A 26,900-nucleotide genomic window follows, 5' to 3' on the forward strand; every position below is an offset into this window, starting at 1 on the left:
GGAAATCAGAGGATTGCCTAATATTTGGAGCCAGGCCTGAGATGCTATCCTTAAATGACTTTGCAAGGTTTGCCTTTGGCTGACATCTGGGAACTTAGATGGAAGGGTTTCCTTTTCCCTTATTTCCTGATAAGAATGGCTCTTTGTGCCTAACTGTAAAACAACATGGTTTATGTCGGCCACCTGCGTTCTTCCAGGGAATCTGGAATTTTGGTACCCGCCTGGCCAATGGTGCCTATGTGAGCAGATCCCAATAAAACCCCAGGCACAGACCTTCCCTGGTACGGACATCTCACATGGCCTGTCAGAAACTGTTGCTCAGGGAATTAAATGTGTCTTGCCGTGTGAGCCTACTGGAAGCGACTCTTGGAAGCTGCCACCTGGCTTCCTCCAGACTCTGCCTCATGGGCCTTTTGTCTTTGCTGATCTTGCTTTGTAGTAAGTTACAGTAAGTCATAGCTATGAGGCGAACTAGCTTCTCTAGTCTATGAGTCCTCCTAGTGAACCACCAAAGCCAGCGGTGTTCTTGGGGACTCCTCAACACACCTTATACTTAGCCTTGCCTTTTATGTAGACTTCTACAGTGTATGTGATGGGGGAAAGTTTGCGTTTACAAGAACTACCCCTTGGGGAAACTAATAGCAGTAAAATCAGCCCTACATTGACTCTAGGAGCCCAGTCTCACAAACTGATCTTGGGCTCCCTGGTCACTCTAGTTAAAAGACGCTCAATCAGAGGCTCCTACAACTGGAATTTCAATTCCCCAAAGGATTCTCCTATAGGAGGTATGGCATTTCTGAGAAAAAAGTAAGCGAGTCCTCTCTCTCCCACCTAGCCTTGGAACACCGCATGCGTTCTTCTCCTTGGCTCGCAGAGGTAAGATTTCTCTGCATTAAGAAAAGCCTGGGGGCACCTGGGTGGCTCAGTGGGTTAAAGCCTCTGCCTTCGGCTCCGGTCATGATCTCAGGGTCCTGGGACTGAGCCCCGAATCAGGCTCTCTGCTCAGAGGGGAGTCTGCTTCTCCCGCTCTCTCTGCCTGCCTCTCTGCCTACTTGTGATCTTTCTCTGTCAAATAAAATAAAATAAAATAGGCTAAAACAGCATTACAGCAAAAGACAGCAGTCTAGCCTCTCATCTACTGAACTAGAAAATAAGTACCGTATAAACCATGTAGTTCATCAGGTAATCAATTTTAGTTCTTTTAAATCTGGTTTTCCCACTATTCTTCATTATTTTCGTGTCAGCACCTAAAAGCAGAAAATTCAAACTGATCAATACTTGGGAAAATCAATTCACAGCCACGTCAATAAAACTACTCTTTCTTCAGTTTTGACGGACAATGAACAGAAAAAACAATCCCCTCTTTAAGACTTAAAAGTATGTATCAGATCAATTTCCCAAGAAACTCCGAAATTACCTGCAAAAATGACCAATCCATGGCAGAAATCCGTGTTCCTAATGACACACCCACGTAACAAAATTTTGTCTGCATCCAGAGGAAAACTTGTGTTTCTCCAAAACAGTGTTCCTGTAAACTTATCTAGTCGATTATTGGGTTCTTCGCATTCAATAAAACCTTTAGAAAAATATGATTCACGTAAGTACTCACATACGAAAGAGATTGTGGTTTTAATTTTAACTAACTGGGACTGAGTTGAGCAACTAAAATTTAAAACAAAGACATGTTTGCACAAACCATCAAATGCTGTCAATGAATTTTCTCTTTGGAGGTATTGGTGTGTGATTTCAAGTGCCATTTTGAACTTTAGATTGGTTTCTCTAAAAGGAGAGGAAAAGAAAATTAAATGAGTAAAATTTGAAGCCTGGAGGGGAAATATATGAAAAATGCTACAAAATAACATTTAGGTATGCCTGGAAGCAAAAGCTAGGTCATTAGCTTTTCCGATTTTCAAACTCTGTTTGCCTTGGAACTTTGGATTTAGTGAGGTTATTTCCAGAACAACAGAAAAACTTCCTTGGCAATGACTTGGGCAATGTTGGTCCCCTTCACTGTGTTTTTATGGGCCAATATGGTTGGGACGGAGGCACCCACATGCTTCCTGTCCTCCTCATTACTAACTTAGCTTTCGCCACCCGCCTAGACTATCAAACTGCTATTTATTATTATTTTTAAAAGATTTTATTTATTTATTTGACAGAGATCACAAGTAGGCAAAGAGGCAGGCAGAGAAAGAGGGGGAAGCAGGCTCCCAGCTGAGCAGAGAGCCCAACGTGGGGCTCCACCCCAGGACCTTGGGATCATGACCTGAGCCGAAGGTAGAAGCTTTAACCCACTGAGCCACCCAGGCACCCCATCAAACTGCTATTTAAAAACTTAGTTCCTGGGGGCGCCCAGGAGGTTTAGTCGCCTGAGCATCAGACTCTTGGTTTCAGCTAGGGTTGTGATCTCAGGGTCATGGGATCAAGCCCTGCATTGGGCTCTGTGCTCACCACAAAGTCTACTCAAGATTCTCTCTCTCCTCTGACCCTTCCCCCTCCCCCTGCTCAGGCTCTCTCCCTAAAAGAAACAAATAAAATCTTAAAAAAAAAAAAAAAAACTTAGCTTCTAATATTTAATCACACTAAGATGATTCTACAAGACGTATTTGTTACAGAAAGTGTTTGGACTCTGTCAACCTATTATTTCCAGAGAGAATAACTGGATCCCGTATTTCTGAAAGAGAATTCTATGTAGGAGCGGAGGTGGGAGCCTTACCCCCCAGCACGTGGCATTTCCCACCCACAGAGCAAGGAAGGCGCATGCTCTGGAAAAAGGAGAATCAGGCTGGGCATGTGGGCGCTGGATGTCCTTTTGTGGGCTCCCCAAACATGGACTCTGGGGTTCCCATATATTCAGATGCTGACCTGCAGCCCTCAACCTTCCCGTTCTGTCTGTTTTGACAGGGCCTGTTGGGATTTTCTACCTTTGAAAAGTTTTAGAGGCTCTCACTCATGGGGATAATGGCTGTTTTATAGGGAAGACTGATCAGCTGACTAACTTACAGAGCAAAGACAGACCTGGTGCCTCTGAGAGGACTTCAGCTCTCCACAGAGAACTTACGGGTATCTAGGGTGTGAGGTAAGGTGCTCACCTCAGAGAGGGAAGTGCCGACACTAGCTTGGAGAACCAGCACGGGGGAGCAGCGTCCCAACCTGGCCACTCGCTGTGTGACCTTGGGCAGGCTACCTCCGATCCTTGTGCAGGCTACCTCATATTCTTGTGCTCACCTTTCCTCGCGGGTAACGTCGATGTGGGGCCAATACTTGTCTTATAGGGTTGCTGAGGAGACTAAATGAGCTAATACATAACGCTAAGGCAACACAGTAGGCACTCAAGTAACGCATTCCAAACTGGTCAAAAGCAGTGGCAGTGTAGTAACCTGAACCAATGAAGGGAAAATCCAGAAGTGCCTACTGACAGATACTCCTTAAGAATCTGTTTTTTTCGGGCGCCTGGGTGGCTCAGTGGGTTAAGCCGCTGCCTTCGGCTCAGGTCATGATCTCAGGGTCCTGGGATCGAGTCCCGCATCGGGCTCTCTGCTCAGCAGGGAGCCTGCTTCTCTCTCTCTCTCTCTCTCTCTCTCTGCCTGCCTCTCCATCTACTTGTGATTTCTCTCTGTCAAATAAATAAATAAAATTCTTTAAAAAAAAAAAAAAAAAAAAGAATCTGTTTTTTTCTAAAACAGATTATACTGACAGTCATTCGTATGCATCTCGACATCTCGACACTGCTCAGGTGTGTACAAAGGGCTCAGGCATCCATGCTTCTACGTTCCCTCAAAGTTGGGGGTGGGCAGGCTTGAAATCCCCACTATACAGATGGAATTGGGAAAAAGAGAGGCTGGTCTGCTGGGGACACTGTTGGGTACCCAGCAAGTGCTGGGGGCAGGGCCAGACCTCAGGCTCCTTTTCATGACCCAATTTTCAGTGGAATGAATGTGCCCTCAACCGTCGGCCTCAGAACAGACCCAGTGAAGACCCACTTACCCGTCCAGTTCGGCTGTTTCAACATAGCAGAGGCTGTTGGGCTCCGAGCTGGACAGCAGCAGGATGTCAGCCTGCTCAGAACAAAACACACCGATCACACAAAGATCCCCAAGACAAAACTGAGCCAGAGCCGCTGGGAGGTCAACACACGAGGCATGCAGGGTTTATTCACTTACGGGAATAAAATCATTTTTTTTCAGGCGAATGACATCTCCAACTTGAATCTCTTTCCACTTGGCAACTTTGAATCTAAATGTTAAAAATGATAGTTTATTGGCTTTTTCAAAGTTACTGGCAAAAGATTTGGAATTATTCTTTCTAGAAGCCAACCATTCTGGGGAAAGCGGGACTATCACAGAGAAAGGGTTTTCCTAAAAGGACAGCCACTGAATGATGAAACCACATTGAGTGGTTGCGGGAATCACAGTCTCCTCTAAAGGAAGTGGTGGTGATGGGGACCTTTGTGACCTGTTCCTTCCTAGGTCACATAGTGAAGGCTAGAGGGGGTACTTAAATGTGCGGCAAGGAGGGATTCCGGGCACCGCCTTTGTTTTTGCTCAGGTCCTGTGTGCTACTACCTCTCCTGCTCTCTTTCCTCTGGGCTGTCCACCACCTGCTCAGGATGCAGGTCTCTGGTGGTCCCGGGGCTATTTTCAGTCTTAAATTCCATAGGAAATACCCTTTAAATATCTCACAAGTCAACATCTTTTTTAAACATCTTTTTAAAATATCTTTTAAAACAAGTAGTCTGTTTTAAAGATGTTCATCTAGACAAAAGGTATCCCTAATAGATACTGTGAATCTACCACAACTAATAATCTTAATTTTTTTGGAGGCAGAAATCCAATTATTATGTGTGTCCTCCCATTAATTCATGGATAAAAGAGAGCTGGAGTTGAGAATGGGTATTTTTTTTCAACTTAAAATACATCTTAAATATATGCCTATACACCAGATTCACCAATTTTATTAGAATACATAATTCTTAATCTTAGCATCAAAAAGAAAAAACGTGGTTCATCTGTCAAGAAATGAAGTGGTAGTTAGTTTACATGTCAGTGTCTGGAAAACTGTAAATTAGAATTGGCATATGAGTGTCAAATTATAAATGAACAAGTTAAGAACATTCTTCCCACAGAGCTTTCTGGGGGTATGAGAGGCAATTCAGTTGAACCCTTCCACTGTGACATCTGGTTTCCCCTTGGGAGGTCCCCTACCCTCCTGACAAGGTCCGAGTCTCTGCACAGGCTTGACCCTAGTCCAGGGGGAGCTGGGGCGACAGCCCCATCAGATATGCACCCGACCCCAAATTCAAGGCCACTTGGAACTACTCTTTATCAATGGAGTTAACCAGGCTGTGGCCTATCGCCAGGGTCGTGGGGGCTGGCTGTGAATGTTACCGCTCTCCCTGACTGGGGCTGGCTGTGAATGTTACCACTCTCCCTGACTCTAAGTGATTTGAAAGGAAACCTTCAGAACAGAATCCACTTATCGGGGCAGGAAAAAAAGCCATCCAAACAGAATGACAGAGTCTGTATGCAAATAGACACAGCGGAACTGTGCGTCTAAGTCACCTTCTTTTTCTCAGGGTCGACATCTAAAAGAGTCTTTGAATTGGGCCTTCACACTATTTTTTTTCTTTTTCACTGAAATGTGATTGATCTAGAATATCCTAGTTTCCGGGGTACAGCACAGGGATTTGGCATCTTCTCAGTCACTATTTTTAGCCCCTGACTTGTGGTTCTGCCTCCAGGCGCTGCGCAGAAAACAGCTCATTCCTGGTCTGTGAGTTGGCACCTCGGTCACAGCTGACGATGGTTATTTAACATTTATGGAGCACTGTCGGTGTGTTGGAGGCTCTGAGGGACCAAAACAAACAAGCAAACAAAAAACCCCACAAAACCCTAACTGAATACCATCAGGACAGTCTCTTTGAGAAACCTAGAGTTCGGGACAACTGAGACGCCGACACCACTAACCCTAATGAAAGTCAGGCCATGAGAAGAAAGAGCAAAGCAAAATGCCCTCAAAGTGCAGAGAAGGGAGAAATCCCTTGAGATGGAGAATCAGGAAAGGTGTCAAGGTATTTGGGCAGAATCTTGAACACATCGGTTTGGGAATGGCAAAGACGGAATTCCAGGCTGAAGGAGTAAACAGTATCAACAGTGCTGGGGCGCCTGGGTGGCTCCATCAGTTCAGGGTCTGCCTTCGGCTCAGATCATGATCCGCAGGGTCCTGGGATCAAGTCCTGCATTGGGCTCCCAGCTCAGCGGGGAACCTGCTTCTCCCTCTGCCCCTACCCCTGCTCAATCTTTCTCCCTCTCAAATAATAAATCAAAGTTAAAAAAAATAAATAAACACAACAGTGCTGTTACCTTAGGGCCCGTAACCCAACTTGGCTATAGCCTCTGGGTCTCGAGGAGGAGACCAAGTCTTAGTAAATTAACAGAGACCCTTCAAGGGAAACGGCAGCCTTCTAAGGTCGGAAGGGTTGTCTCTAAGCATGTTTCTGAGCACAGTGACCCACTGTGACCCACTCTACCCCTGTAACTAAGTAACAAACAAAGGAAAGCACAGTACCTGCCATCCTTAATGACTTCACACGTCCTATTATTGATTTCGTTATCCATTTTATGGCGAGCCTTTACAAGACAGAAGGCAAAAGATTATTTTAATCATCTCAAAATAGAAGGTACCGATGCCGCCTCGGCGAGGAGAAAGCCGCACGAGCCATCCTTACCACGTCGTCCACCAGGTCCTTGATGGCCGTGATGCCCAACACCACGAGCAAGGGGAACAGGGTGGTGTACCATGCCAGGGTCGAGATTTCAGGTATTGCCTGCCAGAAACACAAGGAAGACGTGTGCCCATGGAAGCATGGCCTCTACAGGTGACTGCTAACTCCAACTTCCCCCGACACTCGAGTCTACGCCCTGCAGAGCCTGGAAGAAAGGCAAGGCATCCGAGCCTCCAGCCAACCTTCTTCCTGCTGCCCTCTCCAGCTTCTGACCTCCAGGAACGGATCCCAGAGGACGATGCAGAGAACAGGCTCTCCACTGCTGGTTGCCCAGCCAGTGGTCTCTGAGGGTCTCAGGATGGAGGTCAGGACGCATTAGGGAGTGGCTGAAAGCTCATTATTGCTCTGGGCATCTTTGGCGGTCACCACTACTGGTCCAGCAGAGAAAGGGGCTGCCTTCCCAGGAGGCCTGGTCCCCTTGAAGACAGGCTTCAAGGTGGAACAAAAGATTGGGAGGCAAGTTTAGTAAAGATCTCTTGTAATCCAGTATGGATTTTCAGACCACATAACGTAGTGGTTAAAAGGACAATCTCTGCAGAGAAATTACTGGATCCAAATCCTGTCTTGCTCTCTCACTCAGGGCTTTGGGATTTGGAGCAAGTTCCTGTACCTGCCCAGGCCGCAGTTTCTCTGCAAAATGGGAGGTTATGATAGCCCTCGCATCACAGAGAAGAATTAAGTAACAAGGCAAGCAACTGGCTATAATTTATTCCAATTTAAATTGCTCTATCTTAGGAGACGATGGTTAGGGGTGGGCTGGAAGAGAGAAAGCTCACTTGCCGCATTATTCTCGCGGTGGGTAATTCCCCTGTTCCTTGTTCGAAGGCAGGCGGGCAGGGAAGGACAGCTCACTTAGCACAAAGCAGAGCCTTCCAATTTTAGTGTTTGTCTCCCCACGGGCCTATTTCAAAGGTCCCTCCTGATAACAGGACCGTTCTGTACTCTCCAGCCTGGAGGTTTCATATTCTACCGCATCTGTCGGGTCTCTGTTTCTCCCTCGGGTTTCCTCGCCACTCCCCGCGCCCTCCATCCCGACCTGGGCACACACACACTCCCATGTCATGAAGCCTTCCGGAGGGAATCCCAGCAGAGGAGACCGTTTTCTAAATCCAGCTCTGGTTGTAAAAAAGCTGGTAACACCAAGTGGCGATGCTGCCCTTCGTAGCCTGCACTTCGGGGGCTAAAGGTCAACAGTCTGGCAACGAGAGGGTGTAAAGTTCTCGGACTCTAACAACAGTTACTATGCAGGGAAAACTAACACTCTCCAGGTAAGGGAGTCCTTTACAACAATGGGGACAAAGACTCAGGAAAAGAACAGGCCTTTTGTCCACATAAAAGCAGCTTGCAAAAATAATTTATTGAAATTTATGACTCAAATATTAACACAAATTAATATTCTTGAGGCAATCAAGCATCTGAAGAGAAAACAAAGGGCTAGCAAGCACACAGAAAACCAGAATTTTAAGGTACAAATAATTTTACAAAGTGAAGGTTTTAACTGTAGTCACGTTGGGGAAACCAGTTTTAACACTCACATCAGGATGAAATGGAATTTTAAAAAAATATACAATTAAAATATCTCCACTTGCTTCCTTTCCCTGTTCATGGAACACTGTCGCGCTGGTTCTGTAGGAGGCACGATTCCTTTACATTAGTGTTACACTAACGTAACTAACTACACTACTTTCAAGATTATACATGTCCCCAGTTTCAGTGTTACTGAGTCATCACAATTCAAAACAGATTTAAGACGTCGAAGGTCATTACCTGTAAGATAAGAAGGATCAGGAAATAGAAATTGGCTGCTCTCTTAAACTGCTCAAACAAATTCATCGGTAGAAAGGAAAATGCATTATACTTGTATGTTTTAATTGCATTATTCTGTTGGGGAGAAAAAAAAAAAGAAAGTCACTCTATGTGAGGTCACACATTTGTTCCAGTGTAAACACACCTGCAAAAATCCCTAAAGCCTGATGGCCTATGGTGGCACAGGATATTGGCCAGAAAGACACTGAGATTTCCTTTATGCCTTTTATTCTAAACAGGGCCTCCTTGACTCCTTGGAGGCTCAGGTTAGAGACAGTAACAAGAAGTAGACATTTGCCCTCAAAGGATCTCCACGGCAAATCTGGCTGGGGAACAAGCAGACGCTGCTGGCAGATTCCTCGACTCCTCAGAGCCTCTTAGAAAATGGAGCAAAGGGGCGCCTGGGTGGCTCAGTGGGTTGGGGCCTCTGCCTTCGGTTCAGGGTCAAGGTTCCAGGGTCCTGGGATCGAGCCCCGCATCAGGCTCTCTGCTCAGCGGAGATCCTGCTTCCTCCTCTCTCTGCCTGCCTCTCTGCCCACTTGTGGTCTCTGTCTGTCAAATAAATAAAATCTTAAAAAAAAAAAAAAAAAAGAAAATGGAGCAAAGTGAGATATCCGCGTGGACCACAAAGCTGGAGGAGGGACACTCTTTTACTTAAGGAGGGATGAAGGCTACTATGCGCTGAACTGTGTGCCCCCAAAAGATATGCTCGATCCTAATCGTAGGACCCATGACTGTCATCTTATTTGAGAACGGGGTCTTTGCAGATGGGATCATGTTCCAGCGATGTCACACTGGATTAAGGTGGGTCCTGATCTGACAACTGCCATCTTTAGAAGACGAGGACAGCCAGACCCAGACATGGGGACACACAGGAACAAGGCCATGTGAAGATGAAGCCAGAGATTGAAGGGATGTGTCTACAAGTTAGGGGGCGCCAAGGATTGTCAGCCACCTCCAGAAGCTAGGGGAGAAACTTGGAACAGACCTTCCCTCATGCCTTTTAGAAGGCACCAACCCTGCAGACACTGTGATTTTGGACTTCTGGCTCCCCAAACTGTAAGAGAACGAATTTCTGTTGTCTTAAACTAGCCCGTTTGTGTCCCTGTTACAGCTGTCCTAGAGAGCTGAAAGATGTATTACAACATGTAAGCATACACTTGACAGGTGATATCCTATTTTAAAGGTAATCAGGATTATCGGAGGTGAAAATATCTTCAAAGTCTCTAAGTCGATCACAGGCAGAGAAGTGGGAGAGAAGTTATCAAGATTCCTTTCAAATTCCTATTACTTTCAAACACAAGACTTCTGTGACATTATTATAAATTCTTATATAAAACATTAAGAGCGCTCCGTGCACATAGGGAAGATTCCAGTCTACTTAATTTTGTTTTGGTCTGTGTCCAGCCACTCCTATTCACCTTTATAAAACTGAGTGTGATGAATGATCATGATACTCTATAGGACGGACAATGACGACCAACGGCCCAGGACCAGGGATGACCTGGAAGGCAGATGTCTCATGAAGCTGGTAAGCACAGGGGTCACTGGAGGACACTGGCTTTTAGTAAAGAGTTTTTAGAAAGTTAAAATCAACTTACCGAGTACTTGCTCTCCTTAATACAAAAGAACCTTGTGTTCATGAAGTGAGGTTGTTCATGGAAGCTTCGATCGTTTGCTTTGACTTGCCATGTACAATCTTTTAAAAAGAAAGAGAAAAAAGTCCATCGGGCAGAGAATTAGCATATGGGTATGGGCTGAATTTTGTCCTTCCCGGGTTCAGATGTTGAAGTCTGAACTCCCACTCCGAGCCTCGGAATATAATCTGATGACATAACCTTTATATCATACGATGACCTGACTTCCAATTCTGATTACTGCAGATGTAAGCAAGTTAAAATGAGGTCATTAGAGTCACCCCCAACCCAACAGGACTGATGGCCTTCTAAGGACTTTTTTTTTTTTTTAAGATTTTATTTATTTATTTGACAGAGAGAGATGACAAGCAGGCAGAGAGAGAGGAGGAAGCAGGCTCCCTGCTGAGCAGAGAGCCCGACGCGGGACTCGATCCCAGGACCCTGAGATCATGACCTGAGCAGAAGGCAGCGGCTTAACCCACTGAGCCACCCAGGCGCCCTGATGGCCTTCTAAAACAAAGTAAATCTGCACACGGAATGCACAGTGGGTCGCAGGGAAAACACCCCCACCTCCAAGCCAGTAGGCGAGGCCTGGAACAGACCCTTCCTTCCCTTCCAGCCCCTGGAGGAACCAACCCCTGCCCACTCCTTGATTGCAGACTTGCAGGCTCCAGATCAGAGATAATTAAGTTTCTGCTGTTGAAGCCACCCAGATGGTGACACTTTGTTACAGGAGCCCCAGCAAACTTGTGGATATGTTGTCATTTGACCGACGACTGTCCATAGAACACTGGGGATCTAAGAATAATCCTCGTTAAACACGAGCCAAACACAATCCCGGAGCCTCGGGAGGTCACAGCTAAATGAAACCAAATTATTATTTTCACACTCACGTACTTGGTTTGTAAAGTTTCTAACCCATTAAATAGTGAGTGAATGGATAAGTCAAAGAAAAGGCCATCACTGACTAATTCGACACTCTTGGGACCTGATCACAGATCAATGTCCTCTGCTCTACCTCACGCGCTTAATTATCACACCCGCAGTGCTGAGCGGACTCGGTCCGTTCGATCAGCAGAGACCCAAATTCCCAGGAACCTGAGAATGTCCACAGCATCTCTAATGCTGGGGGGAACATTTCTCACCCAACAGGTGTCTCATTAAGCCCTTCTCCCTAACCATCCCCCTCCCCCACTGGCCAGCACTAGCTCTTCCTAACCTGATTCTCCTTGGGGATGGTTCTCTCCATGGTTACTGGAAGACGCGGTCTACGGGTTTAGTAGAACAATTCCTATCTCCTGGGAGATCACATCTTCCTCATTCCCACTCTAACCACCAACCACATTCTTAACATCTGTGCTTATCATGCCCTTATTTTTCTGTATAGGTTTATCAAGTACGCACCCCCCCAAAATAAGTTGTTCAGGCCAGTTTGAGCTGTATCACGTGGATTCTTCTGTGAATTGCTTTTCCACCTTCAACACTATGTGAGTTTCATCAACACCAGTGTGGGTAACTGCTCTTCACTGCCACTGGCTTATAGTACCATGTGTATACCGCAGGTTCTAGTTCTTCTGTTGGTGAATATTTGGGGTGCTTCTAGCATCTTGCTATTACAAATTCTTTTGCTATAAACATTCTCAGATTGTCTTCTGGAATTCATAAGAATATTTTCCAGGTATCTGTTTAGAAGCAGAAAGTCTGGGTGATGACTCTCCTCTTTTGGTTGCCCACAATTCTTGCTGCAGCCTCCTCCTACTTCTCTTGACTGCCCCTGAAGGGACAGGAGTCCAGTCTACATTCAGGGACATCATGGGGCGCTGGGGGGTGGGAAGAGGAGAGGTAGGAGGTGGTGGTGGTATGACCTTAGCTATAGCATTGGAGAACCAGTCAGGAAGGCAAGATGGCACCCTAATACTGTCTCTAAAGAGCCGGAGAGTGAGGTGGGGGTCGTCTGACTTCAAGATTGGTATCTCAGCTTGCACCACGGTGACATCACACAGTCAATCCACTGTGAGGTTACCACAAGGCTGTGGGACATAGAGATTCCAACAAAAGATGTGTTCCACTTTGAGATGGCCTGTATATTTATCTAACCCTCACAAAGGCAAGCTGGAATGGTCTCCAGGAAGTCTTCTCTGAGCCTGGGCCCCCCCAGACTCCTTTTTAATGAGCCTTTTTGCCCCTGTCTCCTTTTTAATGAGACTCCAAGGTTACAGCTTCCATGCTCCCGAAACCCAGCCCCTGGCTACCTTCTGCCATCTCCACAGTGGTCTCCCATGTTCCTCCCTCCACAGCCTGAGACACAACACCCACCTCTCCACCTCACGGTGGGACCATTCTTTTGTGGTAGGGCTGGCTTTAAAGTTTCTCAACAAGGAGCCAACCTAGTGGCTCTCTTACTCCCAAAACCTGAATCAGCGGGAGATGGGCTCCTCCCTGATGTGCAAAATATCCTGGGGTCCTTTGTGGTGTGGCTATAGCTGCTGCTTCTTGGGCTGGTCCAGACTCGTTTCTTTTTGCCATTTCTAGTGGGTCCAGAGCCAGCTAAGGACTCACTGGAGGTAGATTTCTGAGTTGACCTGTCACCCCCTATGTTATAGCAGTTGTCAGCCATCCCATAGTGATAGGAACTCCTCCTACTGGGTGTCTGGTCCTCCCTTCTTTCCTCTCGAGCTTCGGCGCTGGCCTTGGAGACTCCCTGGCTTCCAACCTGTCCCCTTACGTGGCCTTCACTCTGCAAGACTGAAACGAGGGTCCCACTACTGCAGGCTTAGCTACTTTGGTGACAGGCATGCCGGTGGTCTCCAGGCCTGCAACCAGCTCACCGGGCAGACTGGGGCCCCCCATGATGTGCTGAAAGTACCCATGGAAGATATGCTTGCAGACCTTCCTGATGACTAGGAAAGGTCAAGCTCGCAAGGTGAAATCTAGTTTACTTCTGGCTCAAGTCCTCTCTGTCGCCGCGGAGCGGATGCCCAGTTGATTGAGCCCAGAACCTAATGGAAATTTCAGCGAAAAGGACCTTCTCACTGAGCAATGATGCACCCGGCAGTCAGGCTACATCCACAGAAGGAAAATATTTCCACCCGCCTGGTCTGTTTTATCCACCTGCTGCTTGACTTCTTCTGGCCCATGACGTGTGGCCCTGGAGCGAACACTTGCTCAGTGCTTACTACGTGTAAGACGTCATGCTGAGGAGTCCAGTTTCTCCGACCATTTGGCTGTATGCACTGGGACTTCTTTTGCGATCTATGCTCCAAACCACCCCAAGAAGTTTGCCCACAAGCCGAGGTGGGAGGGATGCTTCTGAGCACAGGGTTGACTTTTCCACCAGGAAGGGTGGAAGTCAAGTACCTGACCTCACTTGGTTTCCTCACAGGAAGGGATAAGCATAGGGCTACTATGAAAACTCAAGACAAGGATGTCATCCATCAGGAAGGAAAGTTGAGGAAGCGCCTCTTGCCATCAGGTCTTCCGCAGACTTGGGTTTGAATGTGCATACCAGATGAACTTCCTTTGTAGGCTATACATGGGTGGTCAACCCAGCTGGAATGAACCCCTCCCCCTCCCTGGCACACCGGCAAGAGAGGGAAATTAACAACTAAAGGGACTCAACTATTTGTGAAGATGGAAATATATTAAAGAACATTTACAGGTAAGAATTCTAAAATTATTATTTTTTAAAGATTTTATTATCTGACAGAGAGCGAGCATAAGCAAGCACAAGCAGGGGGAGGGGCTGAGGGAGAGGGAGAAGCAGGCTCCCCACTGAGCATGGAGCCTGATGCAGAACTCTATCCCAGGACCCTGGGATTACGACCTGAGCCACTGAGGTGCCCCTAAAATTATTGATCCTATACAATTATCAAAATAAAGATATACTTCTGAAAATACTGTATTTCAGTTTTTAAATGATTCCTTTTCTGTTTTACTTTTTTAAAAACCACAATACCATTGCTACAAATTCCTCTTGCCTCATCTTGGCCACCCTTCATTGGGTAATCATCATGATCGCGCCATCACACACGGAACTGCACCCAGCCTCTTTCTAGCACAAGTGCAGTTTTATCAAGTGGGAAAATTAAAACGGAACCGTAAGACAACTCATCAGCACTGTTACAACGTGCGCTGTCACACGACCAGAATCTAGTGTACACGATCAGAACAGTTCTCCCCCGCTGGAACAGGAGATCTAAATAAAAAGAGCTAAAAAAGAGATTTTAAAGGGTGATCTTGAATCCATTCTCGGTTTTGGTAACTTGAAAATGTATGTGCTTTTAACAGTTTCTGTTAGCATGCAGATGGTTTGCGACACAGCTCCACCTACCAGTGTCCCAGAACCTCACGGAGCTGCTGTTCTAAAACCCACGAAGGCTAAGAAGGAAAACAGACTGGATTCCTCAAGAAGCAAGAAAAGGCCAAAGGGAAGGGATAAAAATCAATCTCAGAAAAACTCGAGAGGAAAGAATAAGCTGCCCAGTTAGTGAATGAGCTAGATTCATTGCCTCCCCCGTACCCCGTGGTTCTTTTTTGTTTTAATTTTTTATTTAAATTCAATTTAGCTGGGATGCCTGGGTGGCTCAGTCGGTTAAGTGTGTGCCTTTGGCTCAGGTCATGATCCCAGGGTCCTGGGATCCAGCCCCCCACTCAGCAGGGATCTGCTTCTCTCTCTGCCCCCTCCCCTGTTCCTCCACTCGTGTGCACTCTCTCTCTCAAATAAATGAATAAAATTTTAAAAATATATAAATTCAATTTAGTTACCATACAGTGCATTAGTTTCAGGGTAGGATTTAGTGATTCATCAGTTGCGTGTAACACCCAGAGCTCATCAAGTGCCCTCCTTAAACCCATCACCCCATCCAACTCCCCTCCAGCAACCCTCACTTTGCTTGAAATTCCCCCCATAATTAAGCCCCTAGCCAGTGGTTCCTCCGTCTCTCCCACACCATGCCTCATCCCCAGCCCATTCTGATGTTAGCTGCTTCCCACAGAAAGGGTGTCTGACCTCAAGCAGTGGCAGTGACGGGTCTACCAGAAATGCCCTTGGTCTCTTCATTTCAGGGCTGTGATAACACCTTGGGGAGACTGGAGAAAGTAACCAGTAGGTCTTGATCTGCAACATGCTGACCTTAACCACAGGAATTTTCTAGTTAATTTTAGAAACCTGACTGCAGTCAAATAATCAATAACCACCCTATTTCCAGCAAGGTTCCTTGTTTGGCATAATTCAGGCAAATCAGAGGGCAAACAAACTGATGCCTTCTCCTGATTCTCCTCTGAGTGTTATGCTCATCGCTTGAGGAAAATTTCAAGCGGGGATCCTAAGAAAAGCGAAGACAGAGTTCTGGGGTTTAAAATGCATTTGCAAAACACATTATATCGTACTGCATCCCTCTTTTGGACCTTCAATGGACCCACTGGCATATTAAGGGCTCAGAGAAAAAATGTATTTAATTGTATTTAATTTGGTCTTTTCAAAATTAATGTGACCATGGCACATTTAAAAAAAAAAAATCACACAACATCTACTAATAGGGTTTGAGAAGCTCTGTGCTAGAGCACATGCCTTTAGGAAGGGCAGCAAAGTAACACCTGGAAATACTCATGTCTTTGATCAAACATTTACTAAATTACTCACTTGGAACAGAGAACTTTACTAGACATTTGGACCACAAGACTAATTTACAGAAAAAGAAGAAAGCTTATCCCATTTTCTAGAATGGAAATACTAAGAAATGAGAAGAAATAATAAACTGACCAGCAAAAAATGCACATATGGCCCTTTGGTAAAAAGCTCTGAAGACAGCAACTAACAACATCTGTAAACCCATCAATGCATGTGTCCAGAAATGCATGTGACGTCGGCCAGCTATGGCTCAGAATCATCTCCAGATTTGGTAAATGCATATTCAATATATCTAAACATTGCCACATGATATTCAGAGTGCTCCCACTGGCACCCAAACCTTTGACAGCTGCCATACAGAAAGTAAGTTCCCCTGGACCCTCATCCTTACCGCTGGTTCTGATTTCTTGCTTACAAACAAGCCAACAACCAAAGAGCTACACGGGTTTGTACAAACCACAATGGAGAAGCAGAATAAAAAGATCTCAAGTTTAACATCAAAAGGAAAAACCAACAAACCACAGAAGAGAGAAATGGGTAAAGGGCATGAACAGACATTTCATACAAAGGGAAATTCCATTGGTTCTTAAATATGTGAAAAGATACTCAAGTTCATAAGAAGACAAGTGCAGTTCTTCGTGGAGGTACGAATTTTTAGCCTACAATGGCAAAATATTGGCAAAGAGCAAAGAATCTGATGACACGCTGGGTTGAAAAGAGAGTCGAGGGTCAGGCCCCCTTAAGTGGTCTCTGTGAACAGCAACTGAACCACATCTATCAGATTTTAACACATCCACATGCCCTGGCAGATGGAGCAATTTCACTTCTAGGAATTTATCCCCCACGTATGTATTCATGCACAGGAGAAATGATATGTCTTGGCACAATTCAACATAGCCCTGTTTATCAGGACGATCAGAAACAATGCCACCATGAGCAACCGGTTAAACATCTACACAACAAAAGTCTATGCAATCTGCAAAAAAGAGTAAGGCAGCTGAGGCGCCTTCGTGGTTCCATTGGTTAAGGGTCTGATTTCAGCTCAGATCGTGATGTCGGTTGGGGTCCTGCGAGCGAGCTGAGTCTGCTTGTCCCTCTCCCTCTGCCTTTCCCCCTGCTCATGCTCTCTGTCTCTCTCAATAAATTAAATCTTCTTTTTAAAAAAGATTTTATTTATTTATTTGACACAGATCACAAGTAGGCAGAGAGGCAGGCAGAGAGAGAGAGAGGGGAAGCAGGCTCCCTGCCGAGCAAAGAGCTCGATGCAGGGCTCGATCCCAGGACCCTGGGATCATGACCTGAGCCGAAGGCAGTGGCTTATTAACCCACTGAGCCACCCAGGCACCCCTCAATAAATTAAATCCTAAAAAAAAAAAAAGAAGAAGAAGAAGGCAGCTTTCTATGTACTCACAGAAAGATCTCCAAATCACACTAAAGGACAGAAGCAAGGATGTCAAGTCAAGAAATGGGCAGAAGACATGAACAGACACTTCTCCAGTGAAGACAGAAAAATGGCTAACAGACCCATGAAACAGTGCTCATCATCATTAGCCATCAGGGAAATTCAAAGCAAAACTACATTGAGATACCACCTTATACCAGTCAGAATGGCAAAGATTAGCAAGGCAGGAAACAACAAATGTTAAGAGAGGATGTGGAGAAAGGGGAACCCTCTTACACTGTTGGTGGGAATGCCAAGTTGGTGCAGCCACATTGGAAAAAAGTATGGAGATTCCTCAAAAAATTAAAAATAGAGCTACCATATGACCTGGCAATTGCACTACTGGGTATTTACCCCAAAGTTATAGATGTAGTGAAAAGAAGGGCCATATGTACCCCAGTGTTCACAGCAGCAATGGCCACAACAGCCAAATTGTGGAAAGAGCCGAGCTGCCTCTCAACAGACAAATGGATAAAGAAGATGTGGTCCATACACACAATGGAGTATTACTCAGCCAACAGAAAGGATGCATACCCAACTTTCGTATCAACACGGACGGGACTAGAGGAGATTATGCTGAGTGAAGTAAGTCAAGCAGAGAGAGTCAATTATCATATGGTTTCACTTACTTGTGGAGCATAAGGAATAACATGGGGGATATTAGGAGAAGGAAAGGGACTTGGACGGGGAGATGAACCACAAGAGACTGTGGACTCTGAGAAACAAACTGAGGGTTTTATAGGGAAAGGGGGTGAAGGGATGGGTGAGCCTGGTGGTGGGTATTAAGGAGGGCACATATTGCATGGAGCATTGGGTGTTATATGCAAACAATGAATCTTGGAACACTACATCAAAAATTAATGATGTATTGCATGGTGACTAACATAACATAATTAAAAAAAAAAAAAAAGGGACACCTGGGTGGCTCAGTTGGTTGAGCGGCTGCCTTCGGCTCAGGTCATGATCCCAGCGTCCTGGGATCGAGTCCCACATCGGGCTCCTTGCTCGGCAGGGAGCCTGCTTCTCCCTCTGCCTCTGCCTGCCTCTCTGTCTGCCTGTGCTCACTCGCTCGCTCTCCCTCTATGCCTGACAAATAAATAAGTAAAATCTTAAAAAAAAAAAAAAAAGCTGGGCTGTCTACCATACTGTGCTTCCAGGCATGGGACACACAGAATTAATGCACAATAGGGATGCATGCTTATACACATACTGACAAAGTGTGTTTATGTATCTGTAAGTACACGGACACAGGTTTGTAAGTATTCTTTGATATACAAGTGTACATGTATCTCCGGAAGGTCATTTGAGAAACTGATGACATCAGTTTCTTTCTGGGAAAGGAAACCACATGGCTGAAGAACAGAGGAGACAAGTTAGGAGACTTCATCTTCACTGTTCCCTCCTATAATTAGGATGCAGGGGCATGCACTACCTTTTAAAACAATATGCTTACAATTCAATTCCTTCCCTCTATAGGTTTACATATGAAGCCAGTATGCAAGTTGCTTGATTTTCTTATGGTCATTATACCATTGTATCTACTATTTTTTTTTTAAGATTTTATTTATTTATTTGACAGAGAGAAATCACAAGTAGTCGGAGAGGCAGGCAGAGAGAGAGAGAGGGAAGCAGGCTCCCCGCTGAGCAGAGAGCCCGATGTGGGACTCGATCCCAGGACCCCGAGATCGTGACCTGAGCCGAAGGCAGCGGCTTAACCCACTGAGCCACCCAGGCGCCCCTGTATCTACTATTTTAAAAAGTACTTTTCTAAAGGCTCGGAACGGGTGGGAATAAATCAAGAGTGAACAGTACAGAGGCACCTGGGGGGCTCCAGTGGGTTACAGCCTCTGCCTTCGACTCAGGTCATGATCTCAGGGTCCTGGGACTGAGCCTTGAATCAGGCTCTCTGCTCAGTGGGGAGCCTGCTTCCACCCATCTCTCTCTGCCTGCCTGTGATCTCTGTCAAATAAATGAATAAAATCTTTAAAAGAAAAAAAAAAGGAGTGAACAATACAGGAAAAGATGGAAGTCTAGCGGTCATGGGTTCTGATGTCCAGCTAAGCCAAAGGGATTCAGGACAGGAGTAGCTGGTCAGATCGTGGTTTTCCCTGGTCACACTCACAGCAATGAGCAGGATGTATTTAAAGAGATCAGATCTAGAGGCAGAAGACCAGTGCAGTCACTGAAAGGAGAGTGGATGGAAGCCTGAGCCAGAACTATGGGAATGCAAATGGAGAGAAGCCAGATTTAAGAACTGTAGATCAATGATCTGAATGTGGGCAAGGAAGAATGAGAAATCAAAATGAAGTCAAAAGGAGAAAAAGATGACCCCAGGGTGCCCGCTGGGGCTCGTCTGGTCGAGCCACAGACAAGCTAGAGGACACAGAGGTGCAAGTCTGGCTCGGGGACTGGTGAACTGAAGACACCTAGAAGACACGTGGGGGGGGCGGGGACGGGACATGACCATCCAGGAGCCACAGAAACAGATCTGGACTCCAGGCTGAGGTTTAGGGCAGAGACAGAGATTGGAAGGTACTAAACATGCCGATGTGGGTGGAAACCAGGAGCATGAATGGGTTATGTCAGAAGCAATCGAGGAGGAAACAAAGCTACGAGCAGGCAAGATATTTAAGTAGTGGGAGGAGAGGAGGAATCCAGGAAAGAGACTGTGAGGCTCAGGGAGAAATCAGGAGAACTCGTGTCACAAAGGTGAGAATGCAGGAGCCTCAGTAGCAAACAGAGACATGCCCAGTGAGCAGACACGAGAGATGTCCTGTGAGTTGGTGATCAGAATCCTGTCAGTGACCTTATGGCATAAGATTAGTGTCCTCTGGGTAAGAAAATAAAGGGGAGCTGGGCCCCTTACGTGGTGGTTTTACGACAGAGACCCAGGTGAGGCGAGCTGAGACACCTCGCTCTGAGCAACAGGTACACTGGGGGGATGTGTCAGACGACTGTCCTGAAGTGAGGCTGAACCTGGTGGGGTTCATTTTTTTTTTTTTAAGATTTTATTTACTTATTTGACAGACAGAGATCACAAGTAGGCGGAGAGGCAGGCAGAGAGAGAGAGGGGAGGAAGCAGGCTATCCACTGAGCAGAGAGCCTGATGCAGAGCTCGATCCCGGATCATGACCTAAGCTGAAGGTAGAGGCTTTAACCCACTGAGCCACCCAGGCGCCCCTCGTTTTATTTTGTTAAAAATGATTTTATTTATTTATTTGAGAGAGAGAGCATGAGCAGGGGGGAGGGGCAGAGGGAGAAGCAGACTCCCTGCTGAGCAGGCAGACTGACTCAATCCCAGGACCCCAGGATCATGACCTGAGCCAAAGGCAGATGCTTCACCAACAGAGCCACCTGGGCGCCCTGGGATTTATTTTAAAATATGGATCCTCCTGTGGCCTCACTCTAGACTCACCCTCTCAGCACCTCCAGAAACCCAACCCAGGCACTGAGGGAGTTTAAAAGCTCCACAAGATTCTGTTGTGCCAGCAGGACGGAGAACCATGGAGACACTGACGCCAAGTGTCTTCCTCAGGTGACTTCTATCATCTAAAACACATGTTAGAGATACAGGTTTCAAAACGGCCCTCAGAAAAGCCAGCACTGCGCGGTCTCCATGAGCAAGAGCTTCTTGCTCGAGGTTCAGTCATGAATGACGTTACTCAAAAGCAGGTTCTGCAGAAGGAGAGAGCACAGTCTCCTCATCCCCTCCCCCACCACAAACCCCTCAGCCAGGAACACCCCCCACACCCTTCCTTTCGTGAACGGACAGCGACTGTGGTATTCACAAAGCTAAAGCAGTAGAGGAAGGCCTGCAGCTTCTTGGAGGCAAAAAATAAGTAGCCAGAGTGGAACTTCCGCATGGGGGATGGGTCGAAAAGTCAAAATGCATCCACTCGCGTGTAAAATACAGCTCGTCGGCATGTTTTGGGTTTCCTGTGATTTACAGATCTCGGTGAGCCAGTCTGTGTTCTGGTCCCAGATCAGAATGAATTCACAAATGCTGTAGAGCTCCACATCCTTAATTCCAGATCCTTCTGGAGGATACCACTTTCGGCAGGCAAACAGCTGCCCTCGTGGGCTGATGCCACACCCCACCTGAAATCATGCCCAGTGAGGGCAACCTCCTCGATGGAACATTCCATCTTAAATACTGCCCACCGCCCAGAAGAGAATTCTGAACAAAATTCTGAGTTGGAGAAGGGTTTCAAATAAATGTAGTTTGGGGGCACCTGGCCGGCTCAGTCGGTAGTAGAGCGAGTGACTCCTGGATCTTGGGGTCAAGAGTTCAAGCCGCATGTTGGGCCTAGAGTTCATTTTTAAAAAAGAAACACAGTTTTCTACCTTCAGGTACAGAGGGCTGCCCATCCCGGGCAAGAAGAAAGGTCTCTGGGGGCCGCCTGTTGAGAATAGCCCCAGTGAATGAGCCCACTGCTTATGGGCTCATGTTTCAGAAGTGTCTAGAAGCTGTTCTGTGAGTGGCTTAGCATCCCCCACACGATGCTGTTCATGGTATTTCTGGGCTCTAAACAAAAAAACAAAACAAAAAAGACAAATGACGTTGCAGCCTCTGTGTGCATCGGCTCCAATTTCAAAGCTGTGGGAGCAGAATTAGTTCTGATGGGCAGTCGTCATGTTCTTGGCTAACCTCAAGCACAGACAGTATGCAGGCCGGGCAGGTGGGCGCCCCAGGAGCCCAGAGGCTGGGAGATGCCTGTGGCGTGTGGGGGTATGCGTGTTGTTTGTGGGCAGGGTGAGGGCCGAGTACTCACCAGACAGCCCCCCGACCCAAAGCCACGACCTGCAGTCACCCTCTCCCTCAGAACTCGCCACTTCTGTGATGCAGCAAGACCCAGGAGTCGGTCCACCACGTCCCCGGGATGGCTGTCCGGGAACCGAAACTCAGGGCTGTCTATGAGCTCGTGGTTAAGAATGTGAAGTGCTATCATTTCCCAGCATCAAGGCGGCTTCGTTCTACAACATTTCTTACCACTTCGTGATCTCTTTTTAACTTCCAGGTGGCCAGCAACACGAGTGGACGTCCCACCGAGGTCCCCGACTTGTGAGGTTCAAAACAAACCCCTCTCCTTCCCGCAGCATCCGTCATCCCTACAAACGGCTCCGTTATCCACTGACGCAGAAATCAGTCTCCAAAGGAGGCTGCGAGAGGATCTCCCAAGTTCAACGTGACCCTCTGACTTCTTGTCAACGAAGTGCATCTAATTTCCCTTCCCTGGAATCAGAACTAGCTTCGGTGACTCTCTTGTGACCAAGAGACGCTCAGCCCAGGCGATGCTGCCTGAATTCTGCAACCAGCTTCCGCTGTGATCTTGACCTTTCGGGACGCTGGTTCCTCAGACAGCCCCCCCCGCCAGAGGATGCCCCACGGCAGCCCCAGTGCCACGCTGGCAGAAGCCCAAACCACGGAGAGATGCTTCCATCTCCAGACCCGTTCCGCCTTTGAGTTACTCAGCTCAGGGGCCAGACCTGAGTGAAGAAGCTTCCAGATGATTCCAGGCTCCTGGAGGTTCAAATCACCTTGGTTGTTCAGGTCTTCACCTAGCTGAGGGCCCAGACACCCGAGAGCAGAAACAAACCACTCCTGCCACGTCTCGTCTGAAGCCCAGACTCACGGAATCTGTGACCACCACGACGATGACTTGGTGCCGGTAGGTCTGGAGCGGTTTTTCATGCAGCCACGGACAACCAGACCGCCCACTGGGGCGCCTAAGCCAGAAGTGATTGCTCAGGCCTCCTTTTCTCTTGACCCCCGGATCCAGTGGGATTTATGAAAGTCACCTCCCTGACATGGGTCATGATCTGTCACGCTCTCTCCACCCCGGCCATCTTGGTTTGGGTCCTTACCAGTTTTTACTCGGATTGCTGTCGGCTCCCTGCTGGTGCCAACATGGGATTCCTAACAGAAATCCATGCCCCTGACATAGTTGCCTCTTCTGGGCTTTGCATGGGATAAACATGGCCCCAATTCTCATGAAACCAACAGTCTGGTGGGAGAGAGTCACAAAATCATTCAAGGGCATAATCCCAAGTGACCTCAGGGGTATGAAGGAAAGTGCAAGGGGCTCGTACAACGAGGGGTGGGGGTGGGGGTCGGGGGTCTGCTCCAGGGTAGGGCTGGCGCTCACGCAAGACTTCTCTATGGCAGTGACAACTCCACTGAGAGCTGAAGGGTGAGGAGGAGCCTGGCACACGGAAGGGGCTGCGCTGGGGAAGGGTGGGAAGTCATGGTCTGGGGAGGCTGCATGAATCAGGAAGCGAGGGGAGGGCAGGGTGACGGAGCACAGTGACAATGGCTGTGCACCACAGGCAGGCAGCCGGGAGAGGACAAGAGGCCCAAACCACAGGGGCCCGAGCAGCCAAAGGAAGGAGCTGGAGTCGGATCCCAGGTGCAGGGAAGTCATTCCCCACCCCCACCCCCACCCCCACGAAGCCTGGACTGGGAGGACAAGCGTGGCCATGCCGCAGCCACGCTGGGAGGAGGCTACGGCACATCTAGCCATGTTATTTGCACCTAGAATGCTGCCATGGCTCCCTGGGGCCTTCAGGACAAGGTCCGGACTCCAGGACAAGGTCTGGACTCCAGCCCCAGCTCACCATCTAGGCTCCAAACATGGCTCGCGGCTCCCTGCACCCTCAGCTCCTCGGAGCCCCCCATCACGCTGCCTCGGCTTGAACACCCTGCACCTGACACCACGGGGGCTGATTTCCCTCTCACGCTTAACTGAGGGCTCGGCTCAGGTGGCCTCCCCTCCAGGAAGCCTTCCCTGGTGCACACCTGATTCCCTAGTCACACCTGTGCTGAGGCTCTCAGATGCGCCCGAGCACAAATGCCCTGCCAAGCCCGGTGCCCCAGCAGGACGCCCCTGCCTCCCCCTCCCTTCTCCTAGTGAGCTCCTCCCCATCTCCACTTGGCAGCTCATGCATGCCTCTCACACACGGAAGCAGGGCAGCCTCCCCTGTCCCAGCCCGCGGGGCGGAAGCACAGGTCAACCCATTACAAGACCAGGTCACCGCTTGAGTGAGGTTCCTTCTGCAAGCTTTTGCTCTGTCCCTGCGGTTTCACGTGTGCCTGCGTGAACTTTTCCATGGATGGAGCTTTCTGCTTTCTCTGCTGGACAGACTTACGCCTTGACCCCCTGCGGGTATGCTGGACCACCTGAGACCAGGAGGAAGGCTTTACCTGAGAAACTACAGGGGGCTAGGAAAGACCACAGGTCTGCAAACAAAAAGGCTACAGAAGGCTGTGTTCATGGGAAAGGTTTATAGGATGGCAGAGGCAGGGATGACCCTAAATCACCCCAAATTTCCTCAGTATGTGAGCAAACTCATTCCTGGGAAAATGGCCCATTCTTCACCCCATCCACCTCCACAACCATTCACTGTACTTGGCTTTGGCGACAGAAGGAGCGGTTTAAAAGAACGAGTCCGCAGCTGCAGCCTGGGGCTGTCCAAGAGAACCTGAATACCCCAAAAGGGGGTGGAGGGGTCAAGAAGAAGTTGTGATGATGGAAAGAAGGGAGGAGACGATGGGAAAGGGTAGCCACTTTCAGTCTGACATGAAAGACATTAAGGGAGGAACTGGCCAGAGGGGGTGGTGGGGATAACGCTACCGATTACTGAGCACTTACTGTATGCCTGAAACACCGTTTACTGAGCACTTACTGTATGCCTGAAACACCGTTTACTGAGCACTTACTGTATGCCTGAAACACCGTTTACTGAGCACTTACTGTATGCCTGAAACAGCCCTAAATCCGTTACACTGATTTTCTGATTTAATCTGCACAACTACCCAACGAAGTAGGTACAGATACTGGGCCCATTGCACAGATGGGCCCACTGCGGCATGGAGGAGGGATGTCCCTTCCTCAAGGTCACACAGCTAGCAGGTCATGAAGCAGGGCTGAAGCCCAGAGTCTGCACCCAGCGTCGTACCTCCTCCCCACCATGCATCTTGCCTCTTAGAGTGACAGAGAGGTGCGGTACGTACTCAGGTTAAAGGGAGTCGGCTTGCCAAAGGAAGGTCTGAAGAGAGAGAATGGAGTGTGACGGGGGAGGTGAACATTCTCCAGAAGGAAGGAGAAACAGGAAGAGTGCTCGGACAAGAGGACATTGCCACCTGCCAAGGAGGTCAGGGTTCCCAAAGGAGAGGCTGCTACAAAGGTCCAGCACTCCAGAGAGAACAGGCCAGAAAGCAAGGGCTGACAAAAAGCTCACTGGCCTTGCACTGGGGTTCCTGGGGACTTTAACAAAAGCAATATGCTTGGGGTGGTGGGGCAGCCCATGGAGCAGAAGAACCCAGGGCAACGGGAGGATGTGGCTCTGGAGAAATAATGAGTTTCCAGAAGCTTGGCCATGATAACAGGAGACGGGACACCAGTCCAAGGCAGAAGGCAGGATTCAGGTAGGAACGCATTGCAGACAGGGAAGCTGTGAGTCCACGCGTAAGCCAGCAGAGCGGGCAGATGGGAGAGGTCACCAATAGGCAGTGTGGCCGAGGAGGCCCAGGCTCTGAAGAAAGAGCCAGTATGCATTAATCCAGCAACCTATCCTGATTCCTTATGCATTCCCAAGGACTTCATCTGGAAGCTGGCTCCTCACTGGCCCAGAATTACTCAAGAAGTTGACCTAGGTGACAACAAGATGGTGGGATTGGGGGAAAAAAAAAAAAAACCAACCCATAGCATTCTAGAGTCAAGAAATTTTAGGAACGTGTGGCTATATAAAATCAAACCGCTTTATTGAATGCCTTGAGTTCTTGGATCTTTTCGTACTAACGGACAACCTTTAAACTCCAAGAAGAGGTGTCAGAATTCTGAGTTTCCAGTCTCAGAGGCTACAGATCTGTGTCCTGGCGCATCTGGCAAATGTCGTGTTTCCCAGAGACACGCTAAGAAATGCTGTTCTTGTGTACTCCTCAGGAAATGCGGGCCCATCCCATAGCATGGGCAACACGCACGTTTGTTTGTGCCCATCCTTGCTCAAAGTAAACTAAGGGTAAAATTACTCCTGTAAAACCTGTGGGTTGATCTCCTCCTCCGTGACACACTCTAGCAGCATGCTTACCCTTGTGCTAGAGTCGCAGCCCACAGCCAAGGTCCTTCAACTGAAAAGCATGCAAAATGGGTCTCGCAGAACACTTGCTGAACTCAGCTGGCCTAGGGCATCTTTACGAAACCAACTTTCCGGGGCGCCTGGGTGGCTCAGTCAGTTGGGCTGCTGTCTTCAGCTCAGGTCATGATCCCAGGGTCCTGGCTACGAGCCCCACATGGGGCTTCCTGCTTGGCCAGAAGCCTGCTTGTCCCTCTCCCACTCCCCCTGCTTGTGTTCCCTCTCTCACTGTGTCTCTCTGTGACAAATAAAAAATAAAATTTTTTAAAAATAAAAATAAAAAACTGATTTCTTTGAAGGAAAAAAAAAACAAAAACTGTCCTTCATATAAAATGCCCAGACAGAGGAAGGCTGAATTGAAACAAGTCAGAATGACCCAACCTTAATTGGGAAAATGACCAAGTGAGAGTATGGGGGGAAAAAACAATCAGAAGGGAGGAGGAGGGGTACAGAGGGGACAGGGAGGGACAG

At 47.8% G+C, this 26,900-nt stretch overlaps 1 protein-coding gene across 1 annotated transcript in view; it reads right to left on the reverse strand.

Annotated features, from left to right (window-relative positions):
• Positions 1 to 26,900, reverse strand: part of ATP8B1 (ATPase phospholipid transporting 8B1) — a 129,882-nt gene that overhangs the window by 34,642 nt on the left and 68,340 nt on the right. Inside the window, exons 3-11 of the mRNA XM_004745551.3 lie at positions 10,192 to 10,289; positions 8,552 to 8,665; positions 6,728 to 6,826; positions 6,568 to 6,629; positions 4,164 to 4,236; positions 3,988 to 4,058; positions 1,697 to 1,779; positions 1,418 to 1,576; positions 1,159 to 1,247 (exon numbers count right to left, since the gene is read on the reverse strand). Of these exons, the coding sequence (XP_004745608.2) occupies positions 1,159 to 1,247; positions 1,418 to 1,576; positions 1,697 to 1,779; positions 3,988 to 4,058; positions 4,164 to 4,236; positions 6,568 to 6,629; positions 6,728 to 6,826; positions 8,552 to 8,665; positions 10,192 to 10,289 (848 nt within the window). The remainder of the gene's footprint in view (positions 1 to 1,158; positions 1,248 to 1,417; positions 1,577 to 1,696; positions 1,780 to 3,987; positions 4,059 to 4,163; positions 4,237 to 6,567; positions 6,630 to 6,727; positions 6,827 to 8,551; positions 8,666 to 10,191; positions 10,290 to 26,900) is intronic.

Source organism: Mustela putorius, unplaced genomic scaffold (assembly GCF_011764305.1).
Source record: "Mustela putorius furo isolate JIRA1106 unplaced genomic scaffold, ASM1176430v1.1 tig00003858_pilon_pilon_pilon, whole genome shotgun sequence".
NCBI lineage: Eukaryota > Metazoa > Chordata > Mammalia > Carnivora > Mustelidae > Mustela > Mustela putorius.